Source organism: Mytilus californianus, unplaced genomic scaffold (genome assembly GCF_021869535.1).
Source record: "Mytilus californianus isolate M0D057914Y unplaced genomic scaffold, xbMytCali1.0.p SCAF_6, whole genome shotgun sequence".
In the NCBI taxonomy this organism is placed as follows: Eukaryota; Metazoa; Mollusca; class Bivalvia; order Mytilida; family Mytilidae; genus Mytilus; species Mytilus californianus.
The window spans coordinates 15172315-15193733 of record NW_026262712.1 but is presented as its reverse complement, the minus strand read 5'-3'; the positions used below and the strand labels follow the sequence as shown (position 1 = coordinate 15193733).

The 21419-nt window shown below is 30.5% G+C and overlaps 1 protein-coding gene across 1 annotated transcript; it reads right to left on the bottom strand.

Moving 5' to 3' along the window:
• Positions 1–1002: 1002 nt before the first annotated feature.
• LOC127706872 (E3 ubiquitin-protein ligase RBBP6-like) lies at positions 1003–21393 on the bottom strand. Its single transcript, XM_052211596.1, has 4 exons — positions 21252–21393; positions 17209–18227; positions 6023–9743; positions 1003–5095 (listed from the first exon to the last, which is right to left on the bottom strand). The coding sequence occupies exons 2-3, from the start codon at positions 18197–18199 to the stop codon at positions 7540–7542; spliced, it is 3195 nt and encodes a 1064-aa protein (XP_052067556.1). The 5' UTR covers positions 18200–18227; positions 21252–21393; the 3' UTR covers positions 1003–5095; positions 6023–7539.
• Positions 21394–21419: the final 26 nt, after the last annotated feature.

Sequence of the window (21419 nt, the reverse complement as noted above, 5' to 3'; positions counted from 1 at the left end):
TGTTTTTCGTTCATTGTTTTGTACATAAATCAGGATTATAGTTTCTCGTTTGAACTGTTTTCCATCTGTCATTTTGGGGCCTTTTATAGCTGACTATGCGGTATGAATATTGCTCATTGTTGAAGGCTGTACGAAGCCCTATTATTAACTTCTATTTCATTTGGTCTCTGGTGGAGAGTTGTCTCATTGACAATCATACGAAATCTTCTTATCTTTTTATTATACATTTATAAACTTGGTTTCCAATGACATTCACCAATGAACCAGACTTTACAAAATAAATTATCAGTACATGAAAGTTCTTTTACCTATTTGACCTAATGCAAAAATATGAACTGTTTTTTTTTTCAGGAAAAAAGGATAGACAAGTCCATTCCCCATGAAAACAAAACAGACATTGAAAAAATAAACATCAGAAAATACAATACAGAAAACGGATGAAAAAGTTACATGAATCCACTTATAAACTAAGGGGAGTACTGATGTGCTCCACAAGATTAGGCAATTCCAATGGTTTTGATGATGCCCTGCATTTGTGTTTTTATTTGTAGTAAAGAATACTGGTTTTGTCTGGCAAGGAATGACAGGATTTCTATGAAGAATTCACCAATTGTATATGCAATACTATGGATTATTTATTATTCCTTGGGTAGTAATTTTCATGGATGTCATGGGTAGTAATTTTCATGGATGTCATGGGTAGTAATTTTCATGGATGTCATGGGTATAGGTGGACTATGTAATTAGTTGTCAAAAAAATACAAATTTCTAATATGCAGAATTAGATAAAAATGACAAAATCAAGTATCAATGAATTTTTTTTCTCGATCCATGATGCTTTGTACCAAAGAAAATAAATTAATCATCAGTATATTGATTAAAACCGCATACATTCAAAGACAATATGTAGTGGTTACCGATGATTATTGCAGAGGTGACTGATGGTGTTGTACAAAAACAGCATGTATTGAATGGTTTTAGGGCACAAAAAAATACCACTAATGCAGATAAGATTTTTTATTGTATAAACTATCACATTAATTTTGGCTGAAAGGACGGTTACAGAATACACAGGACTAAAACAAGCTCTTTGTTTCTAACCAGATACAGACTACAAATACTATCATAAAAATGACTGAAATTGAGTTAATTTTAGTTTTTTTTTTTAAATCCTTGAATGTTTGTTATTCTAAAAAAAAATGTAATAAAACTTGCACACCTTTTTCTTGTTAAAGTAGGAGGAGGCAAAGAGTTCCATGATCCTATTCCTTATATCCAGAAAAATAGACTACCAAATTCCAAAATAAACTCTTTTTTTCTGAATCCTGATATATTAAAAAAAATTCCAGAACTTTGAATGACAAATTTCACACATGGAATAAATATTCATATTCTGAAAAAGGTCCTTAAGCACCTCATTTTGACACCATAGACTGATGTTTGGAACGATGTGAAAGTGTACCCCAAAAATCTTTGAAATTTCAAATAATATCTAGCTTTGATTCAAACTCATACCTTGTACTTGAAAAACACTATGAAAATAAAACACAAACATTTAAACAATTTACTGTCAGCATTTATGAAAATAAAATAGGGTGAGTAACAACTTGTTATTGCCAATAAATCTATAAAATGTATTATAAGTTAAACTTCAAGGGATAAAGAATGAATTTGAAATGTAGATATGATTACGCACAAATGTCAAAGAACTAAACACTTATTAACATAATAAATAGAAGTTGATCCAAAATTTCCATAAAATTAGAATCAATGAATGGCGATAAGTGTTGTGTGTCATCCTACATGTTTTATGTCAGAATACAGTATTTATTTTAACAAAAGTTAATATACTTATGTACTGTCAAGCTAAAAACATAAACTAAAAAAATCCAATTGATTTTATAACTGTGAGTTAACTTCAAGAAGCATACGCAACCTTACAAGAAAGTATTACCATATATTGTAATATTGAAACAATGCTGAAATGTCTCGTCTGTCTTACTTATCATTGAATTTATATTGAAAGTCTGTAACATGAAGGTTTTACTACAAGTATCACATAAACTTAACATTATCAATATTCTATGATAATGAGGTCAAAGTCAGATGAACAAAGCCAGACAGACATGTACAGCTTACAATGATTCCATACACAAAAGATAGTTGACCTGTTGCTTATAGTATCTGATAAACTGACAAAATTACGAAAACTTATCATTGACCAATGAACCATGAAAATGAGGTCAAGGCTAGATAATACCTGTCAGACAGACATGTACACATTACAATTGTCCAATACACCAAACATAGCTGACCTATTGCTATTAGTATTTAGAAAACCAAGCAAAACACAAAAACTTAACACTGACCAATGAACCATGAAAATGAGGTCAAGGACAATGGACATTTGACAGACGGAAACTTCGTAACATAAGGTATCTGCATACAAGGTATGAAGCATCCAGGTCTTCTACCTTCTAAAATATAAAGCTTTACACAAATAGTTTATGCCGCAGCCGCAGGATAGTAATACCTAAGTCTTGCATACTGCGACTTTTGTCGCAGGCAGGACAAAAAGTAAATTTTGATTATCTCCCCTTTAAAATCTTGGACAGGGGTTTTATTCCATTGTGCACATCACAAGAAGTGTTTTATAAATGCATACATTTTTATCATAATTTGCCTAGTCTTTTAGTACTATTCATAAGGCACATAGACAGACAGGTGGGCAGAGAGTCAGACAAGAGGATTCCTATCTTCCACCAAAATTTTGTTTGCAAGGAACATACTATTTAAAACAACATGCTATTCCTTTTTGCTACATGCTCTGATTTATGGAATCATAAAATCTTTATCATTCTTTTGATTTTTGGAATAAAAAAATGTGATCATGGTAAAAAAACAAAACTTTTCAGTCACTACTTAATGGGAATGGGCAGGTGTTAGAATATTAAGCATAAGATCATATTTCTATGAATTTTTTTTTCCTTATAAAAATCTACATTTTGACTTAATAAATGGGAAATGGATATTTTTTTTTTTTCAAATGGTAACTAAAAGGATAAATAATCCTAATCACTAATTAACATGAACAAAGTGTTTTGAGACATTTTTTTTAAAAATATATTATTCAAAGAAACAAAGCTAGCATTGTAAAATGATAACAATCTGTATATACTATTAACAGAGATTCTACCGCTTGAATAATAAAACTATCTGTGTCTAATCAAATGTATATATAAAAATTTTAAAAACTCTAAAAATTCTAAATATTTATATCTGACAGTAATTTAAAAAAATCTTATCAAATTAAAATGATTCTGTTGATTTTGCAAAAATGATTTCAAATTTGACTATATCAGTTCTTTTAACTTGTTTCTGTCTTATATTCCATTGGTTTTTCATAACGTTTCAAGAAAACAAAATGAAATTCCTTAAATATGAAATTAGTCAAAAGTGTATTCTCATAGATAAAAGTTTTAACAAATTTTAAAATATTTTTTTTTATTCTATATACCGGGGTACATAAAATACTTTCCATGAATATTGTTGCTTTTTCTTTATGTTCAGATTTTAGGACTTTTAAACAGGTTTGTTTTAAATGATACATAGTGTCAAGCATTTCTTTTTTGTGCTTTCCAAAATATGGAGCATAAAACCTTTGACTGTTGATAAAAAATATTCTTTATAACTATGGTTAACAAAGGAAGATAACTCTAGTTTACAATGAAAATAAAATTAAAATTCTAAGAAAAAGGCAGTGTTTCAGTACTTTGCAACAACTATATTAGATTCATTTTTTTTACAACGTCTTATCTGATAGTTTAATATAAAAATGTACATGTTGGGTAATTCTGTAAATGAAAATACAAAATTGGTTTCTACAAATGAAATATATATAACAGGTTGAATATTCAAGCCAACTTCTTCAGAAGGCAAAATAACAAGGATTTGATCTTTGATGCCAATAGACAAATACATGCATGTAACAGTGTTCTCAGAAATGTTTTGATAGAATCACATTTACCTGGTACCATAAAAACAATTTCAGGTAATGTTTTCAATGTAAAGTAAACATATATTAGTAATATTATAAGTTGTATTCTTTAAAAAAAAAATTTAACAAATCATGAAATGCCTAAGAACAGTCAACACATTTGTGACTGTTCACTGGACGGAATGTTTCACTAGCTGTACAAGGCTAGTACTAAATATAAAAATCTATATAAAACTCAAACTTATAAAACAAACATCTCAACAACAAAACAATTACTGAGCAAATCAAACATTATTTGATTAAAAATTTATCACAATAAATTACTATTATATTCATAAATGTACATCAGTTAACAAATAATATCTCAATAGTTGTTTACAGCTTACATATATATAATACTGTATTTAACCTTACAAAATCCCTAATGGAATCACGTTTTTTTTATAGGGAGAAATAAATTAAAATAACGAATTTATGAGGTTTGTTATTGGTAATACAGTTGTATGTATATATATGTTTATTAAGCTGCATCAAAAGTTATTAATCAATCAGAAAAAATAAAATAGCCTTTTAGTCAAAAGATAAGGCTGGGAAAAAGAAAACACAATAAAATGTAGAGACAGTCTGTCCTCAATCACATTTAAAGATGATAGACTTGCTAACTTTGGTTTAAATTACCTAGTAACTTGTGGAAAATTACAAATTTATAAATATATAATTCGCTCTCCAAAATGTGAAATGGCAGCTATTAAATCTAGTAGCGATGGTGCTTACATTAAGATAAATACAAAAGTTTGTTTAGTTTGCAATAATGATTATTATATTACTTAATTTATTTATCATTATTATTTTAATTTTCTATTGTAATATAGCACTAATATTTTTTTTTATTACAATCATACTGCATCAACTAGTTAACTGGCAACTTAATAAGCGTGCATACAACCCTATCAAATACATGTAGTTACATTTCATGTATTAATATGAAAAATTATAATAGTTTCTTTTCAATTTATGATGCAGTAGATGAAAAATATTATTTGAGGCAAGCTATTGATAAATGTCATGTTTCATGATTTCCTACAAAAATACAATAAACTGCTTCGCTGAGCGCAGCCGGATACGCCCGCAGAGGTCCAACCCTGAACAGTTGGGGCAAAAATGGACACAATATTCAAGCTTGATACAGGTCTGAATTTGGATTGTAATTAAATATTTGACATATTATAGGTTTCTGAATAAATGTAGTCAAAAATAAAAGATTTCTTGCTGTTGTGCAATACACTGTGCTGTTGCGCAATACTTAGTAAATCTGTTGTCAGACTATAAACAAATAAAGTTCAATTAATTCTCAATGTCATATTAGAAATTTATGAAAATGTAAAGGGAACTTACATCAATAGATATAAACAATTCACCAAAGTTTCATGAGAATTGCTGACAGCATTTTTGAGTTATTGTCTGAAAACTGGAAAATCCCCCCTTTTTTAATGAATAAAACACCATAACTCAGAAATGTAAGATGTAAAATTCAAAAAATTCTAAAGGGAGCTTACATCAATAGATATAAACAATTCACCAAAGTTTCATAAGAACTGTTGAAAGCATTTTTGAGTTTTTGTCTGAAAACTGGAAAATCCCCCTTTTTTATGAATAAAACCCTGTAACTGGGAAACGTAAAATCTAAAATTTATAAAAATCAAAAGGGAGCTCATGTCAATAGATATAAACAATTCACCACAATTTCTTGCAAGTTGGTGAAAGCATTCTTGAGTTATTGTCCGAAAACTGGAAAATCCCCCTTTTTTTAATGAATAAAACCCCATAACTCGGAAACGTAAAATCTAAAATTTATAAAAAACGAAAGGTAGCTCACGTCAATGGATATAAACAATTCACCAAAGTTTTATGCAAATTGGTTAAAGCGTTTTTGAGTAAATGTCCGACATGTTGACGACGGACAGACAGACGGACGGACGGACAGCGGTATACCATATTACGTCCCGTAAACGGGCGTATAAAAACTGATACAAAACAACCAATGTCTATACTTATACTTATACTATTATAATATTTAATAACTCTCTATACCTATCTATATCTGGCAAATATGTTATGATCTAAAACAATTTCCTTTAAGGGTACAAATTGTACAATGGAACAAGCCATATAAAAAATCCAAAATATTTTTTTTGCAATCCCACTTATTAACCATTATTCAAAAGAAAAAGCTTATAATTATATATTATAAAACATCATGGATATTAGAACTCTTGTAAATAACATGAATTACATTTACAGATGAAACTTTCACTTTGTCTGTCCTCAACCAAGTTTCTTTAGATACATGAATCATGCACTAAATTGCATTTTCCCAAAAATTCCCTGTTTTTCTTGTAATACTTTTATGAGGAAAAAGAAGAAAATATAAATCCAGGCGTGAATGAATCTTTAACCAGAACTTGTAACAATATGAATGTTTTTTCATCCCACAATATATCCACAATACATGTATTACAATTACCTGGAACTAAAAAATTCCCAAAGAAAAAGCATTTCACACACATTTTTGGACAGAACTAATTAAAAAACTGTAATTGAAGGCACACTTCTGTAACTTGAGAATTTTAAGAATTTGATAGCCCGGATCCCAAATATTTATTAACATACCAAGTTGTCGCAAAGTGAAATTACAATAACAGGCACTATTACATGTACTAACAAAGCAAGGAAATTTTTACTTCAATGACAGGAAATTCTAGACCTACAAACATGACAAATACAAAAAATAGAACCATCAAAGGAGATTATTTTATCTACCAGTAGATGCTATACAACAGCTGCAGTGACCTCTGAATTAACCTCATGATGACCACAATGGAATTTTTTTTCAGTCTGGATTGTTGACCGATTATCTTTACTACATACATAAGTCTTTTTTATTCATAATCTCATTTAACTTTTCATATGCTTTCTCTGATTTTTTTCCCACTTGTTTATGTGTGTGGAGAGAGGGATCACATATCAATTCAATCAAAGCTGAGGGTCTTACTAAGAAATGACATAATGTCATCTTATACATGTGATGTCCATCAAACATGTAAAATTGAACATTTGTGCAATGATGGAGGTCATCTTTGATATTTGATCATGAAAAAACAGAGATCTTCCATGATCTTACACTACTTCTACTGCATTCATATCTTATCATGTCACAATCACTAACATGATATATAAATAACATATCATTTAATCATAAACTAGACTAAAACAATAATTAAGTTCATATCTAACAACTAGATAGAATAACTAAACCATTTCTTCTAAAAATTATCAGTTTATGATATTCAAAGGAACTTAAAAAAGGCTTCAATTTTCCAAAGAAACTGCTTTAAGATTTACCAAGTGCTTTCTCTTGTCTACAAAATTACCCTTATATGCTTTAAAAATCTATGTATAAAAAACATTTGAACATAAGCTCTATCAAGGGAAATAACTCTTGAAGTCTGGAAGTAAAAAAATGTACATATAACATATTATTATTAAAAATCCTCATCCAGACTTTCTGTAAGGAAAGCTTTATCGCCGTCTTTCTCCTCACTGTTTCCTTGGTTATATGAATCCCCATATTCCTTATTCAATAACTGACCACAAGTATCAATCAATGTTGACAGATCTTCCTTTGTAGTGTACCGTGAATTGTCTTCATCTGGAGTTTCTGTGTCCGTGCTCCATTCAGGCTCTTCCTGATTGACGAACACTTCAGGTTCTTCACAAAAAGATACATGTTTACTGGATTGGTTTAAAGGATTGTCATCCTGTCTTTCATTTCCATCCTTTTTTTCATCTGAATTTTCTTCTGTCTTATTATCGGTTCTATTGCTGTCAACTTCATCATAGCCAAGAGTTTGTTCATTTTCGTCCACTTCTGATTTTTGAAAATCTGCATTATCTAATTCTTCAGGAAGATCTAAATGTGTGTCTAAATTTACATTTTGTCTTTCCTTATTTGTTTCTTCTATATTTTCTTCCTTTTTCGTTCCATTTTCCTCAGAATTTCCATTTACATATTGTGTATCATTTCCAATTTTTTCCTCTGTCTTTGAGTCATGTGACTTATCTTTAGTATTAATATTGTCATATTTAATATCTTCTGAAGAACTAGTATGTTCAACATCATCATTTAAAGGCACCAGATCCCTGGATGCTTCACCTCCCTGAGGTTCAATTTGATCACTTTTCCTCAAAGTTTCTTCAGAAAAAAGCTTTTTCTGCATGCTTGCTAAATGTTTAGGTACACCTTGTTCTGGTGGGAAGGGCAGTACAAATGGATTGGCCTGGTCCTCGCTGTTCATGATTTCCTCTACATGTGCAGGGGCACTCGATGGAACAGGCGAGTATGGCGACCTCATGGGAACGGGAACTTTTCTCCCAGCAGCAGGCGCTGTTCCTGGTCTCTGGTATATTCTTCCAGATACTTTTAAAGATTCTACTGTTCGATCTTTAGCAGTACCTGGTCTATCGTCTGCCATTTTATAAGAATGAGTCTTTGAAGGTGGTTTAGGAGATTTGCTCCCATCAAAACTTCCACCACCAAATGACCTATTTGCGGAGGCATCATACCGTTTAATGCCGGTGTCAATTGATTTTCTTTCATTCAACATTGTATGGATTCTTTTTTTAGCAACTTCTGGCACAATTTTGGCTATTTCTGGATCAGATTTAGATAGAACTTCTTTCTGTCTAATTTTATCCTGTTTTCTTTTTTCTTTATCTTCTTTTCTTTTCGTATTAATCCAATCATCATAGGTCATTCTTAAATTCCTATCACTTTCATCCTTTGCTGATTGCCAATGTTCTTTCTCTGTGCGAGTTGACTGTAATTTAGGCTGTGCACTCATTGGTCTATTTCTCATGTTCAGTTTAATTTTTCCCGCTACAGGCCTTTTATACATAAACTTTGACGTAGGTGGCAGTGGATCATGACTTTTCTGATCATTTAAATCAAATTTAAGATGTTCTGATGAGGTCCCTAACTGGTCCTGTACTGTCTGTGCAGTACTACCTGTAGCATCTATTGCTTCACCACTATTTTTTTCATTCCTTGTTTTATATGTAGAATTACCACTCTTTTGTTTCCATGGTGATGGTGCCGTCTGTGATCGTACAGTTATACCTCTAGTAGGTGATGACAATTCAATTCTTATTCTTTCCTGCATTTCAACCTCTTTTTCTTGTTGTTTTTTCTCCTTAAGATATTTCTTGTAGTCTTTCTCTTTTTCTGATATCCATTTTTTCACAATTTTCTGAGATTCCAATCTGCGCTCAAACTTTTCATTTGCCTCTAAAACTAACTTCTCTCGTTCCTCCCTTTTCTTCTTTCTTTCATCCTTCTCTTTTTTTCTATGGTCTTTGTCTTTCTGTTTTAACCATTTTATTAAATCTGGATTCTTGCTTGCTTTTATATGATGTATTTCTGGTTCTTTTGACCTTGATCTTGGAGACAATGTCCTGGACCCAGAGTAATCAGACCTTGATCTTGGAGAAAGTGTCCTTGACCCTGTGAGATCAGAGGTACTGTCCAATGTAGAATTTAATTTTGTTTCTGAATCTGACTTCTTTACTTTTTTCTTCTTCTTTTTTATCATAACTGGATGAGGATCAACAATGACCTTGCCCTCTCTGGCAGCTGATGTATTCTGAACTCGCTGGACACTAACATATGTGTGATCATCACCAAAATCACCTGAAATAAAAATCTGAATTGATTAAAATTATTCTTGCTCTACATGTTGATTTTGTAAAAGAAGTCATGAATCCATATATACCTATATTAATACAAGTAAAAAGTTGGCAATACCAAAAGATACAAATGACCCCAACAGAATATAAGAGTATTAAATTTTATCGTAACCATGTTTCCTACCTAATTATATCTTATTTCATTTCTATTTCTTGTTTTTTTTAATATAAGCTTCAAATGGTTGCAGCCAGTGTTGAATTATGAACTACAACAAAATAATGATAGAGTTGAGCCTAGGGGAATCAAGAATTTTGTTTTAAGGAGAGAATGGAATCTCTGATTTCAAATTTTTTTAATGGGAAACAAGGAAAAATGTAAGACTTTTCTAAAAAAAAATACATTATTTACTCTTTAATTGACCATTTTCTCATTTTTTTGTGCGTTTGATTGGCATTTTATTTTTGCAATTTGCTTAATTCTGTAAATATTTAGACTTATCTCCCTTTGTAATATTATTTCAAATTGACCAAACATGTAAGCTTTGGTTCATGTCACAAACACAAGTTAAGCTCACATAAACAAATCAATTTTATATCTTAAATAATAAATAATTTACAACTTAATTAAGACTACAATTTAATATAAAACTTCTTTACAAAGAGTCAGATATTGATTTGCATTTGTAAGTTTAATTTTTATTACTTTATTTGTATATGTCACCATGACTGAACCAAATACTGTGAATAAGGGTGCTGAGAATTTCCATTTACAGTTTTGTACATAATGAATCAAAGATATTTCATTTCACAAGTTATGAAGTGTGATTTCAAAGTAACAGATTTTATTATTTATATGTAGAAAATTGCAATTTTATATTGAGCTTGCACCTTCAATAGCAAGGCAATCAATAGTTTCAGTAAAAGTTGAGATATATGGTCAGATCATATATTTTCGTACATCATATGAATTTGTACTATGCATGCTTTTTCAATGGAAATTGTGACGTCAAAATGCATTCTTAATAGCACGAAAACCCATGAGACGAGAATAATGTGAGCTTTTTACTAACAAGATTCCCATATCAAACTAAACACTGTTCATAACACTGTTTTGAAATATCATTACTTACATATCTTGTATGTTGGTTCATTACTTTATATTTGAATGAAATGTTTAGATAAATAGGGGTCTTATTGCCACACCCATTTTGAGTCAAAGACAAAATACATTTGTATGTTGTAGATGTTAATTATATAATATAAGTTACTACAATGAAGTTATAAATCTAAAATACTATGAAATCCTCAATATTTGTGGGATACCAATTTTCATGGATTTCAGTGGTATTGGTAAAACACAAATTTAGATGTTCATCAAAGTACAAATTATCTAAAGGTTTGTTTGCAGACTTTGGCAAAACCGCGAAATCATATATCTACAAAAATACAATTTCCCTCAATCCATAGGAGGACATAGAAATACTGGGCACCCCTGGGGTCTTGTAAGTACTCTCAAATGTACGATCTTGCCAATTATTTTTACAGGAGCTATGTCCCTTAGACATGAAAATTCTATAGAAAATTGCATTGTAAGCACTCTGAAGTGTACAGTTCTTGCCAGATATTTATGAAATTTATATCTCAAAGATTTATATCAACAATGTCTCAGATAAACTGATCAATTAATTTTACAGGAGTTAAGTCCCTTAGAAATGTAAGTTCTATATAAAATTGCATTGTAAGTGCTCTCAAGTGTACATGTACAATTCTGGTCAGATATTTATGAAATTTTTATCAAAAGTCTATTGCAGCAATGGCTCGGACAAGTTAAAAAATCAGTGCCAAGCAACTTTAAAAAGAAGAGTAATGCCCCTTTAAAATATCAATCATATATAGAAAATTGCATTGTAAGCACTTTCACCCCTAAATTTCTTATAGGGATTGTTATCAAATTTATATCATAGGTTTGTATCAGCAATGTCTTTGGTGAGTTCAAAAATCAGTGCTGATCTGTAATTTTTACTGGAGTTCTAGTGTCTCTTTGAAATGTAAATTATATTGAACATTGCATTGTAAGCACCCTCACACATACATTTCTTGTTGAATTTTTGTGAAGCATATATATCAAAAGCTGATATCAGCAAGGTCTTGAAAGAGTGCTGACAAACTATTTTACAGGAGTTATGCCCCTTGAAAATAGAAATATATGGAAAATAACATTGATAGCAATAGTATGCCTACATTTCTTGTAAGATATTTATTAAAAAGTTTAAAAAATGATTTTTTTTTTCAAGTTATTGCCCTTGGGGAACAAAGGAACTCTAATCTTTTACTTTAAAAAGTTGGAATATATGACACATAAAAAGACAGAACAAGTAGAAAATTCTAATAGAAACTAGTTTTAAATGGAGTCATAACTGATAGTGTTAACACTCATATGGCCCTGAACCTGCATACATGTATAAATAGATTTAATGCATGTTGGTCAAAAATCACTTCAGAGTTACAAGTCTTATTACATCCAGCTGTTACATATGAAGATTATAAATTGATAGCGACAACCTTTAAACTTTGGATATGAAATTATGAATTTTTCCTAGTTTATTTCATTAATTTTTATCACGAAAGTTATGATATCGATTCCTCAAACAAAATCTTTATTTCTACTATCAAAAATTTTGAGTTGAAAGTTACTGACAACATAACTATTTATTATTTTCAACTAAATCCTTTAAAATTTGAAATGAAAAAGTTCCTGGTAAATTTATGGGGGCAGAAAAAGATGGGAATTTCAGAATATAAACGTGGGTTGAAATGATTTGCTATCCTCTGTGTTATATAATATAATACAATGTATTGGTATATTTGCACTAAAATCTATCTTTGTTCATTTCATATTAATACTATTAAAAAGTTGGTTTCTATGTTCATCAGACATGTTCAAGGTGCAAATAATTGCAGTTACTGTCTGTTGATCAGCTTTTAAAATTGCTCATATCCATATTCAATCTATCATGCATGTAGAATTCATTAACTATCATATCGTCAAGTGTAGAAGATCAACAAATACAGGTTTTAATGTGCATGTTGTGGGTGATAAATCGATTCAACAGTTTTATAATTGGAAACCAGTAAATTTCGCACTTTAACAAAAACTTATTTTCAAATACTTGTACAATCATTATAAAGTAAAGTGCCCACTTAGACTAAGTTTATATCAGAAGCCATTCACAAATGGTGATTTTTTACAGTTCAACTATTTCAATATTTCTACCAAGATCTTAATTCACAATTGCAAGAATATTTTAATGTAAACATACCATTAACACAAAGACTATACAATGTACATGTATATCAGTACAATACAATGAGCATAACTGGACTTTCGTAATTTGTCTTGGGCTTATTAGACATACATGTACTACAGTAACTACACTGCTGGAAATAATATTGGTTATATTTACAGAGGATTGATGTCATGATGGATGGCTGTTTAACGTCCAGCGGCAAATTTAATGCATATTCAGGATAAGATAATTTTTATGCGATACAAATATGAATCCTGCCTTGTTCTAGACCAACATGACTTTGTAATTTATAAGTTCGCATACCCTGCAATGAGTTAGTTTTTACTTTAGAAAATAAATTTGTTTCCACTAACATTACCAAAACTATTTTTTGTGCCAACCCTTAAGTTATAGAAAGTAAGAAGATGTGGTATGATTGCCAATGAGACAACTATCTGCCAAAGTTCAAATGAAGTGGATACATGTATAAGCAATTATAGGCAACTGTCTGGTCTTCAACAATGAGCAGAACCCATATATTGTTTATTACATTTAAACAAGACTACTGAGTGTACTGCAGAGAATATAGAATTTGTATGCTGTAGAACAAATTCTTTCAGAGCATGTTCATGGCAACGCAAGCCCGTACGATGGCCTATAGTCATGATAGTTGCTAATATTTACGTCATTTGGTGGTCTCCGGTTGATACTTGTCTCATTGAGAATTATACAAAATCTTTATATACACAAGCATAAGTTAACTACATGTACATTAGAGACTGTCCTAAAATCTTCTACTTCAGAATTTTACTTTCTATTTGCATTTTGTCCTCAAACTTTAAATTTCTGTATCAAAGTCTATTTACATGTAAATTTTTGTGTATCAAAGTCTATTTATATTAATTTTCTGTAACTGATCGAGTGGTAGATTTTGTAATTATAGGCACTTTTCTACACCTACATGTACCTGTATTCTAAATTATCATGCATATACCTTTGAGAGTGTGTTGTAAGGATTACAAGTTTTAATGTACAATACAAGTATACTTATTTAGTGCAGCTTAAATGTCTCAATGTTAAATGTAGGTAAAGAACTGGGACTACCTAGAAATCTTACTTCATACATGTATGTTAAATGTAAGCTTTATAAATTCACTGAAAATTCTCATTGACTTTATGATACAAATTATAAACCATTTTGAAGAATATCTTTGAAACTTTATTTGATGTTACGTGTATCAGAATATATATTATTATGTATGGACTGGTTTTACTTTCACCATTTTTTTCTGATGAAAGTTTGTTTTTATTGTTAATTATCTATATATAGACATATCATGCATGATCAGGGTTCTCACTAAGGATTTTTCAAGGCAAGTCCAGGGACTCGTCATTTTGGCCACAGCGAGTCCAATAGTCATGATAGTGAGAAGATTAAATCTTATGCAATAAAATAAAATTTCAGTCTCCATGACAAAAAAGAGCAAGGAAATGACATGAGATCTAGATTATTTTTCAATTTTTTTGTGTAAAATTTTAAAAATAATTATATACATATGTGCTCATTCAATACAACATTTACAATCTTGATGCATCTTTGGTCTCGCAAGTTTTGATAATGATGACAGATGAGTCCAGACATACATGTATATTCATGAGTCTAGGACTCATGGACTCGCCTTAGTGGGAACCCTGCAGATTTTCTATCCTCTTGTGAAAAAGAAGTTATTAGAGGACCATATTTTGACCAAAAAAAATTGGCTGTTATTTTACCTATGGTATAAATCCCTGATCTGAATCAGTGTTTGTACATGTTTAGAGTCCTAGGAATACCAATTACATGACGATCACTTCTTTTGATCCAAAAATTGATAAAAAAAATTCACATCAAAGTGTTACTTCTACTGCACATCAAAATATCATGCTTATTAATTAAATGTCCTAAATTTTATGTCATTTGGAGAGGTTGCACTCATGATTACCAATACTAATTTGAAAAAAAATGTTTGGTATAAAAATTCTATAGAAAATTAAATGTTTACGTACCGGGGTATGCCTTATAATTTTTCTAACAATATGTAGAATACTTAATAATGAAATAAAGATTATAATATCAACTTATCAAGGTCCAATAAAGACAATTAGGGTATGAAAAGTTGTTAAAACTCATTAAATAGTGTATTAAGAAAATTTGGAGTTGCTAATTACTGCTGTTTCATTGATGTTTGTACATACATGTACATTACATATTTGATTCATATCAAATTAACTACATAATCATTTACCAAATATACTGCCGTAATTTAAAACATTGTTAAATATTTTTACAATGGAATACTTAATCAACTTATTTATATGTATTTATGTTTATGATTGCCGAGATAATGATATGAACCATTTAAAAGTCATCAATTTAAACTCCTCCATACAAAAAACAAATTATTTAAAATATCTTTAACCTATTCAAGTGCACAAACACATTTAAAAGAGTTAAAGGGATTATTTATATGTAAATATTTATACTTAAAAACCATTTCTAAGTGAATAATTTGTTGCCAATCACAATCAGGTTGTCTTGTTTGTTAGTTTCAATTACAATTATGGTCTTATTTCGAAATATTACTTACATGTATAAGTTAAAAATGTACATGTAAATGTATCAGTAACGGGGACTTAAGGATTTTATAATTTAAAATTATTCAATATGGTGATTTTAACTAAAAATTAAATTTCCACTAAAATGATTCATTTCATGTACAATGTTTGTCTTCAATGTCATTTCGTACATTATTTAATGTTGAAATCTTTAGTAATGTGTATTAAAATAGGCTTAACACCATTTTTTTCTAGTTTCTTTCTTTTTTAACTGGCTAGAAATATATTTATAGTTATGAAAAGAACAAGACAAATACTGTGTCTGGACCTGCATTGCTGCATGCAATTGATTGAGGTAACATGTATACACGAGGCTCGCACAACTGATCATTCATGATCATAGACCAAACATTAAAAACATTTACTTCAATAGGAGCCAAGAAAAGTTTAATGAAAATTTTCCTTGTACAAAAATGTACAATGAGTGTTGTAAAGTTTCAAAGTATCAACAAACAGGAAGTGGCTACACTGCAGATGCAAAAATTGCTTACTGGCTACAACTCAACATTAGGCCAATTAAAATTAATTGATAGATTTTCATCCCCGCCCGCCCCTCTGAAATCGTTCCGCCCCAATTTTTTTTATTTTGAAAAATTTACGATTTCCTGATTTTGTTCATTTTCGTTACCGGTAACTGTCGATTATTTCATTTCATTAATAACATCCTGTTTCAAATTTTGGTTTTTGCATTTCTTTGTATGTTTGATTCGTTATACATGTATATACATGATAGAACCTTATTATTACACTTGCATATATGAAGAACACGTCACAAGAGCGTTTCATATCTAATAAAAAATAAAAAATAAAATCCTCCCACCCACCCCATTTTTTTCAAAAATTTGGATGAAAATCTACTAATTAAATTTACTTGGCCTTACCAAGCTGAAATATCAAATCATTCCATTTCATTGAAGCCGAGAAAACTATGACTAAAATCTTCCTTGTACGATGAGTGTTGTAAACTCTCAAGCTACATGTACATGTACATGTATCCCCAAACAGGAACTGGCTACAGGGCAGATGCAAATATTTCTTACTGGCTACAATTCAACATTATCAAGCTGCAGACCAAATATATTAAATCATCCGATCCCCTTTCATATACATGATATACATGTACATGTAGAAACCAAAAAAACTTTGAAAGACGGACAGAGTCAAACGGTTACTAGACCTGCTTCAACTTTTGACAATACAGGTCACCTTAAGTCACTAACAGGATTAAAAAATATCGCACTAATTTGGGAGATTGTATCATCAGGAAGAGAGACAACTACATTACTTCAACATTTATTACTGTCCCCCTTTACTGATAAAGGTAAAAATGCACAAACTAAAATGAATCATTAAATTGTGCAAAAAATGTATTATCAAGAAGTACATGTACATGTATATGCCCATATCCATACTTCCTTCATATTAGACTATGACCCTTTAAAATACCTTCTCCAGTACGTAAATATACCACAAAGTATACACATTTAAAGTCTAACACTGTTTTGCTAATTTTTCCAAAAAACTTACTTGTCAAAGTGTCCTTTGACCTTGACCTGATTTTTGTCAGACCTTGCGGTGCACCTCTTTTTACTCTCATACTTGCTGGTAAACTTCTGGGAACCAGTATACCACTTGGAGGTAAACCATGGCTGGCACTTACATACTGGTCCCTTAAACTGTGCATCTGTTGGAATTGCTGCTGAGTCATCTGGGCATGGGTACCAGAAAACTGAGTTGCCATCAAATTATGAAGTTCTTTGTATTTTTGTTTTATTCTCTCCTCAATAAATATATCTGGATTAATATCAAATGACCGATATTTCCTAACTTCCCCTCTTTTCAGTAGCTTTTTCCGTTTTCCTTTGCGACCAGAATCACTTGCAGAATCATGATTGACTTTTTCATGTCTTTTTATAGTAGTTTTAACAGGGGCACTCTGTGTTGATGATAATGAATCTGATCTTGGTTCTTTTACTGGAGATTTAGGGGTTGGTGGTGATTTTGATCTCTCCCGTACTTTCTTTCTTGAATATTCCACAGATGGTGAACGTGACCTTGAACTGGATGAACATGAAGATGATGTTCGTGAGCGTGAACGAGATCTTGAGTAAGAACTCCCACTTGATCGTGAATTTGATCTAGATCTTGAGGATCTTTTAACCAATCTTGCTCTATCTTGTGATCCAGAAGACCAAAAACTTGAAGAGGAATCAGATCTTGATTTAGAACTAGCTGACAACGACCTTGATCTACGCCCATTTTCTGGCAGAGGAACAATAACCTTTCCATAACTAGTGTCCTGGACCTCATGTGAATTTTCTCTTACAATTTTCACTCTTTGACGTGACTGTCTATCAGGTTTGTTTGCACTTTTCTTCTTCATTTTAGGACTTTTTGGGCTTGTCTCTTTCACCAGATTTACAAATAAATCTTTTTGTTCATTTGTTATATCACCTTCAGAACTGCTCTGAATAAGTTTTTCCAGCAATAATAATTTTTCAGACTTTAGCTTGGACATTCTAAAACGTAAGATCTACATTCCAAATCTGAAATAAAATACAAAATAGTGCTTTTTAGGTGAAAATTAAGAAATATACGACATTTATTCTGTGATCGCCAAATAAGTAAGTAAATAAATATCTATATAGAAGCAATGTTGTATGTTTCTGAATCATATTTGTTTGTATTTTTTATCTTATATTGCATGATTTGGTTAAAATATTGTTTTAAACCAAATATCAATGTCAGTCACTCATCTTTGATATTTCCAAAATAATGAACAAAAAAGCTGTCAAAATAAAAAGTATTAGTACTAGTGTAACTTATAACTTACAGGTAAATCAAATTTTATAACAATTCAATACATTCCAGTAGCATTTGGATAAGGAAAACTAAATTTTTGGAAAAACGAGTTTCCTCAATTTTCAATTCAATTCAATTCAATATTTATTGGAAAGAGCACAATAGAGGCGTGATTCAAATACAGACAATAATATATTCAACAACATTTAAATGAAATATAGATCCATGTAACAGTAAGTCATAAAAGTAAATTCTATGGATACCATAACATTCAGAACTCATAATGATACCATACACATACATGTATACAGCATGATTATTTTAAGTTTTCATAATTTTACTTAAAAAAACACTATCACCTATATAAGATTATTTAGATATATGTGGATATGCACAAGTGACTATAAAGGATTATTATCCAATGAAACAGTATGGTGGTCTCTCAAATCAAAAGCTTCTTCAATATACATACAATGATATGTTGGTGACCTTCTGCTGTTGTCTGTTCTATGGTCGGGTTGTTGTCTCTTTGACACATTCCCCATTTCCATTCTCAATTTTAACTTGATTCTTTTTCAGAATTAGGATTTAAAATTTTGATAAAATTTTCATCCAAATTATTTGAATTTATATCATTGATTCTATATTTAGATCTAATATTGTTATATTGAGGACATTCAATCAAGAAATGTATCTCATTTTCAATTACTCCTGTGCAAAATTTACAAAATCTCTCATTAGAGGGTATTATTGGTCTTGCATACCTACCAGTTTCTATTGCTAATGAGTGTGCACTTATTTTTAATTTAGTGAGGTTTTTAATGAATATAAATACATTTTGTAACTGAGGCAAGACAATAGTGAAAGCCACAAAAACTATTTCAGGCAGTAGGGCATTAGTTCTTATTTTGTTATTGTTTTTGCTTATTTGAACATTTGTAAAGTGTACATGTTCAACATTAAAAATCATTTGTACAAATATTGTTAACTTCTACTTGATGATGGAAAATGGGGTTTGTGGAGAGTTGGTTGTCTCATTGGCAATCATACCACATCTTCTTTTTTATATTTTCCATGAATAATGCAAATGATCACAAATGACCTGAAATTACAAGACTTTCTAACAAAGGACACAAATTTTATTCCCTGAATTCCAGTGGTAAAATGGGCGTGCGGAACACTGCAGATAATGTATCAATACAGATTATACACAGCCAATTATGATGATGTTATTTTGTCAAGAAAATTTACCTTTTATCTTTTTTATGTGTATTTGGCAAGGACTTATCATATGTAAAATAAAAATTCAACCTCATCCTTAAAATATGATGCACAGCAGTTTGTTTGGCTTGACATTCATTTCTTGTAAACATGGTAAATATTGCCTTACATTTCATGCATTTAGATAGATAATGTTGCGGTTGTTGCATTGCAACGAGACATATGGTACATTTTTTTCGTATAAGTGCTTACATGTAGGTAAATCTGATCTTCAATAAACATTTATCATTATTATACTTCACGTTAAAATGTCAGTTTTTGATTGGCTAATACGATGAGATAATTTACTCTCTCCCATGGCTCAGCAGGAGACAATTTTTTTAATGTCACTCTCTCATGCAGACCAATCAAAATCGATAATTTAAAGAAATTTACATCAATAAATTGAAAGACAATGCTCAAATTCTACGTTTTGGCTTCAGAACTTTTTCATTGAATGTCGAAATAAAAGATATATCTTGCTTTAATTTTGTTGTTTATCTAACGTTATGTCATGACGTCACAGTAAATGACCTTCAATTTAAAATTTAAAAGACCTTTCAGTATAACAAATTAAATAACACATACATTTTGTAGCTGAGAGGGTGATCGAGCAGATTGGTACCCCTCAAACAAACATTGTCAAACTTGGCTTCTCCGCGTTTGACAATGTTTTCTTGGGGTAACAACCTGCTCTATCACCCTCTCAGCTGTGAGTTATATATATAATATTGACACCTCTTTGATCAATTTAAATTAAAATCACTTATTTAATGAATAACCCATCTAGAGTAGCATAGCTTTACATTATCATGATTATGGATAATGATAATGTCTTCACATTGAATTTTCATTTTTAATTTCTATGTACAAGTGTACGTTTATACCATAATATCATTTGTATATGAACACAATAACCTTACTTAGTTCAGGAAGACTGAACTTTTACAATATATATTAAAACAAAATTTAACATTTCTGATTATTTTACAAGCAGGGGCAGTACGAATCATTTCTAAGGTGAATCCACCAAGTGCAAAAATAACCATTTATATGTTGTTGATATGTTTATATGTATTTGGTTAAAAGCTCTTGTAGTTTTTAACTACACCGAAACTAAATAAAGCTTTCATATTCCTATAACCAAGGATTTGTATAGTATACAAATCATTGCTATAAAATATAATATTGATAAGCATAGATTTATATCAACCACCAGAGACATATATACACATGTGTATATATGTCTCTGCAACCACAGATACATGTATCATTTTATTTGGATTTTGTTATCAAATGGTAGGACTATAAATAACTTGATTGTTAATATTTCAGTCGAATGTGTTATACATGTAGTACAGTACTAGTCTCAATCGAAACAAAGTCTATTGAAGCCCACCCCCCTTAATTCGAAATTTGTAAATAAAATAAAGTATCTATAGTTTTAACAGTAGTTTATACAAAGATCAAATAGTTGATTCATATGTTTACAATAAGATAAAACTCACTTAATGATCTACAACTAAATAGCATGATGGTGATTGAGAGTTGTTACCGGCAAACTGTTGCACTCTAGAGAGTTTGTGGCATGCCGACGACAACTTGTTTACAAATTGCATCTCGTTGGGTTGGGGTAAATTGAAAGTTAGTACCCGCGGAAAGAATTATATTATATT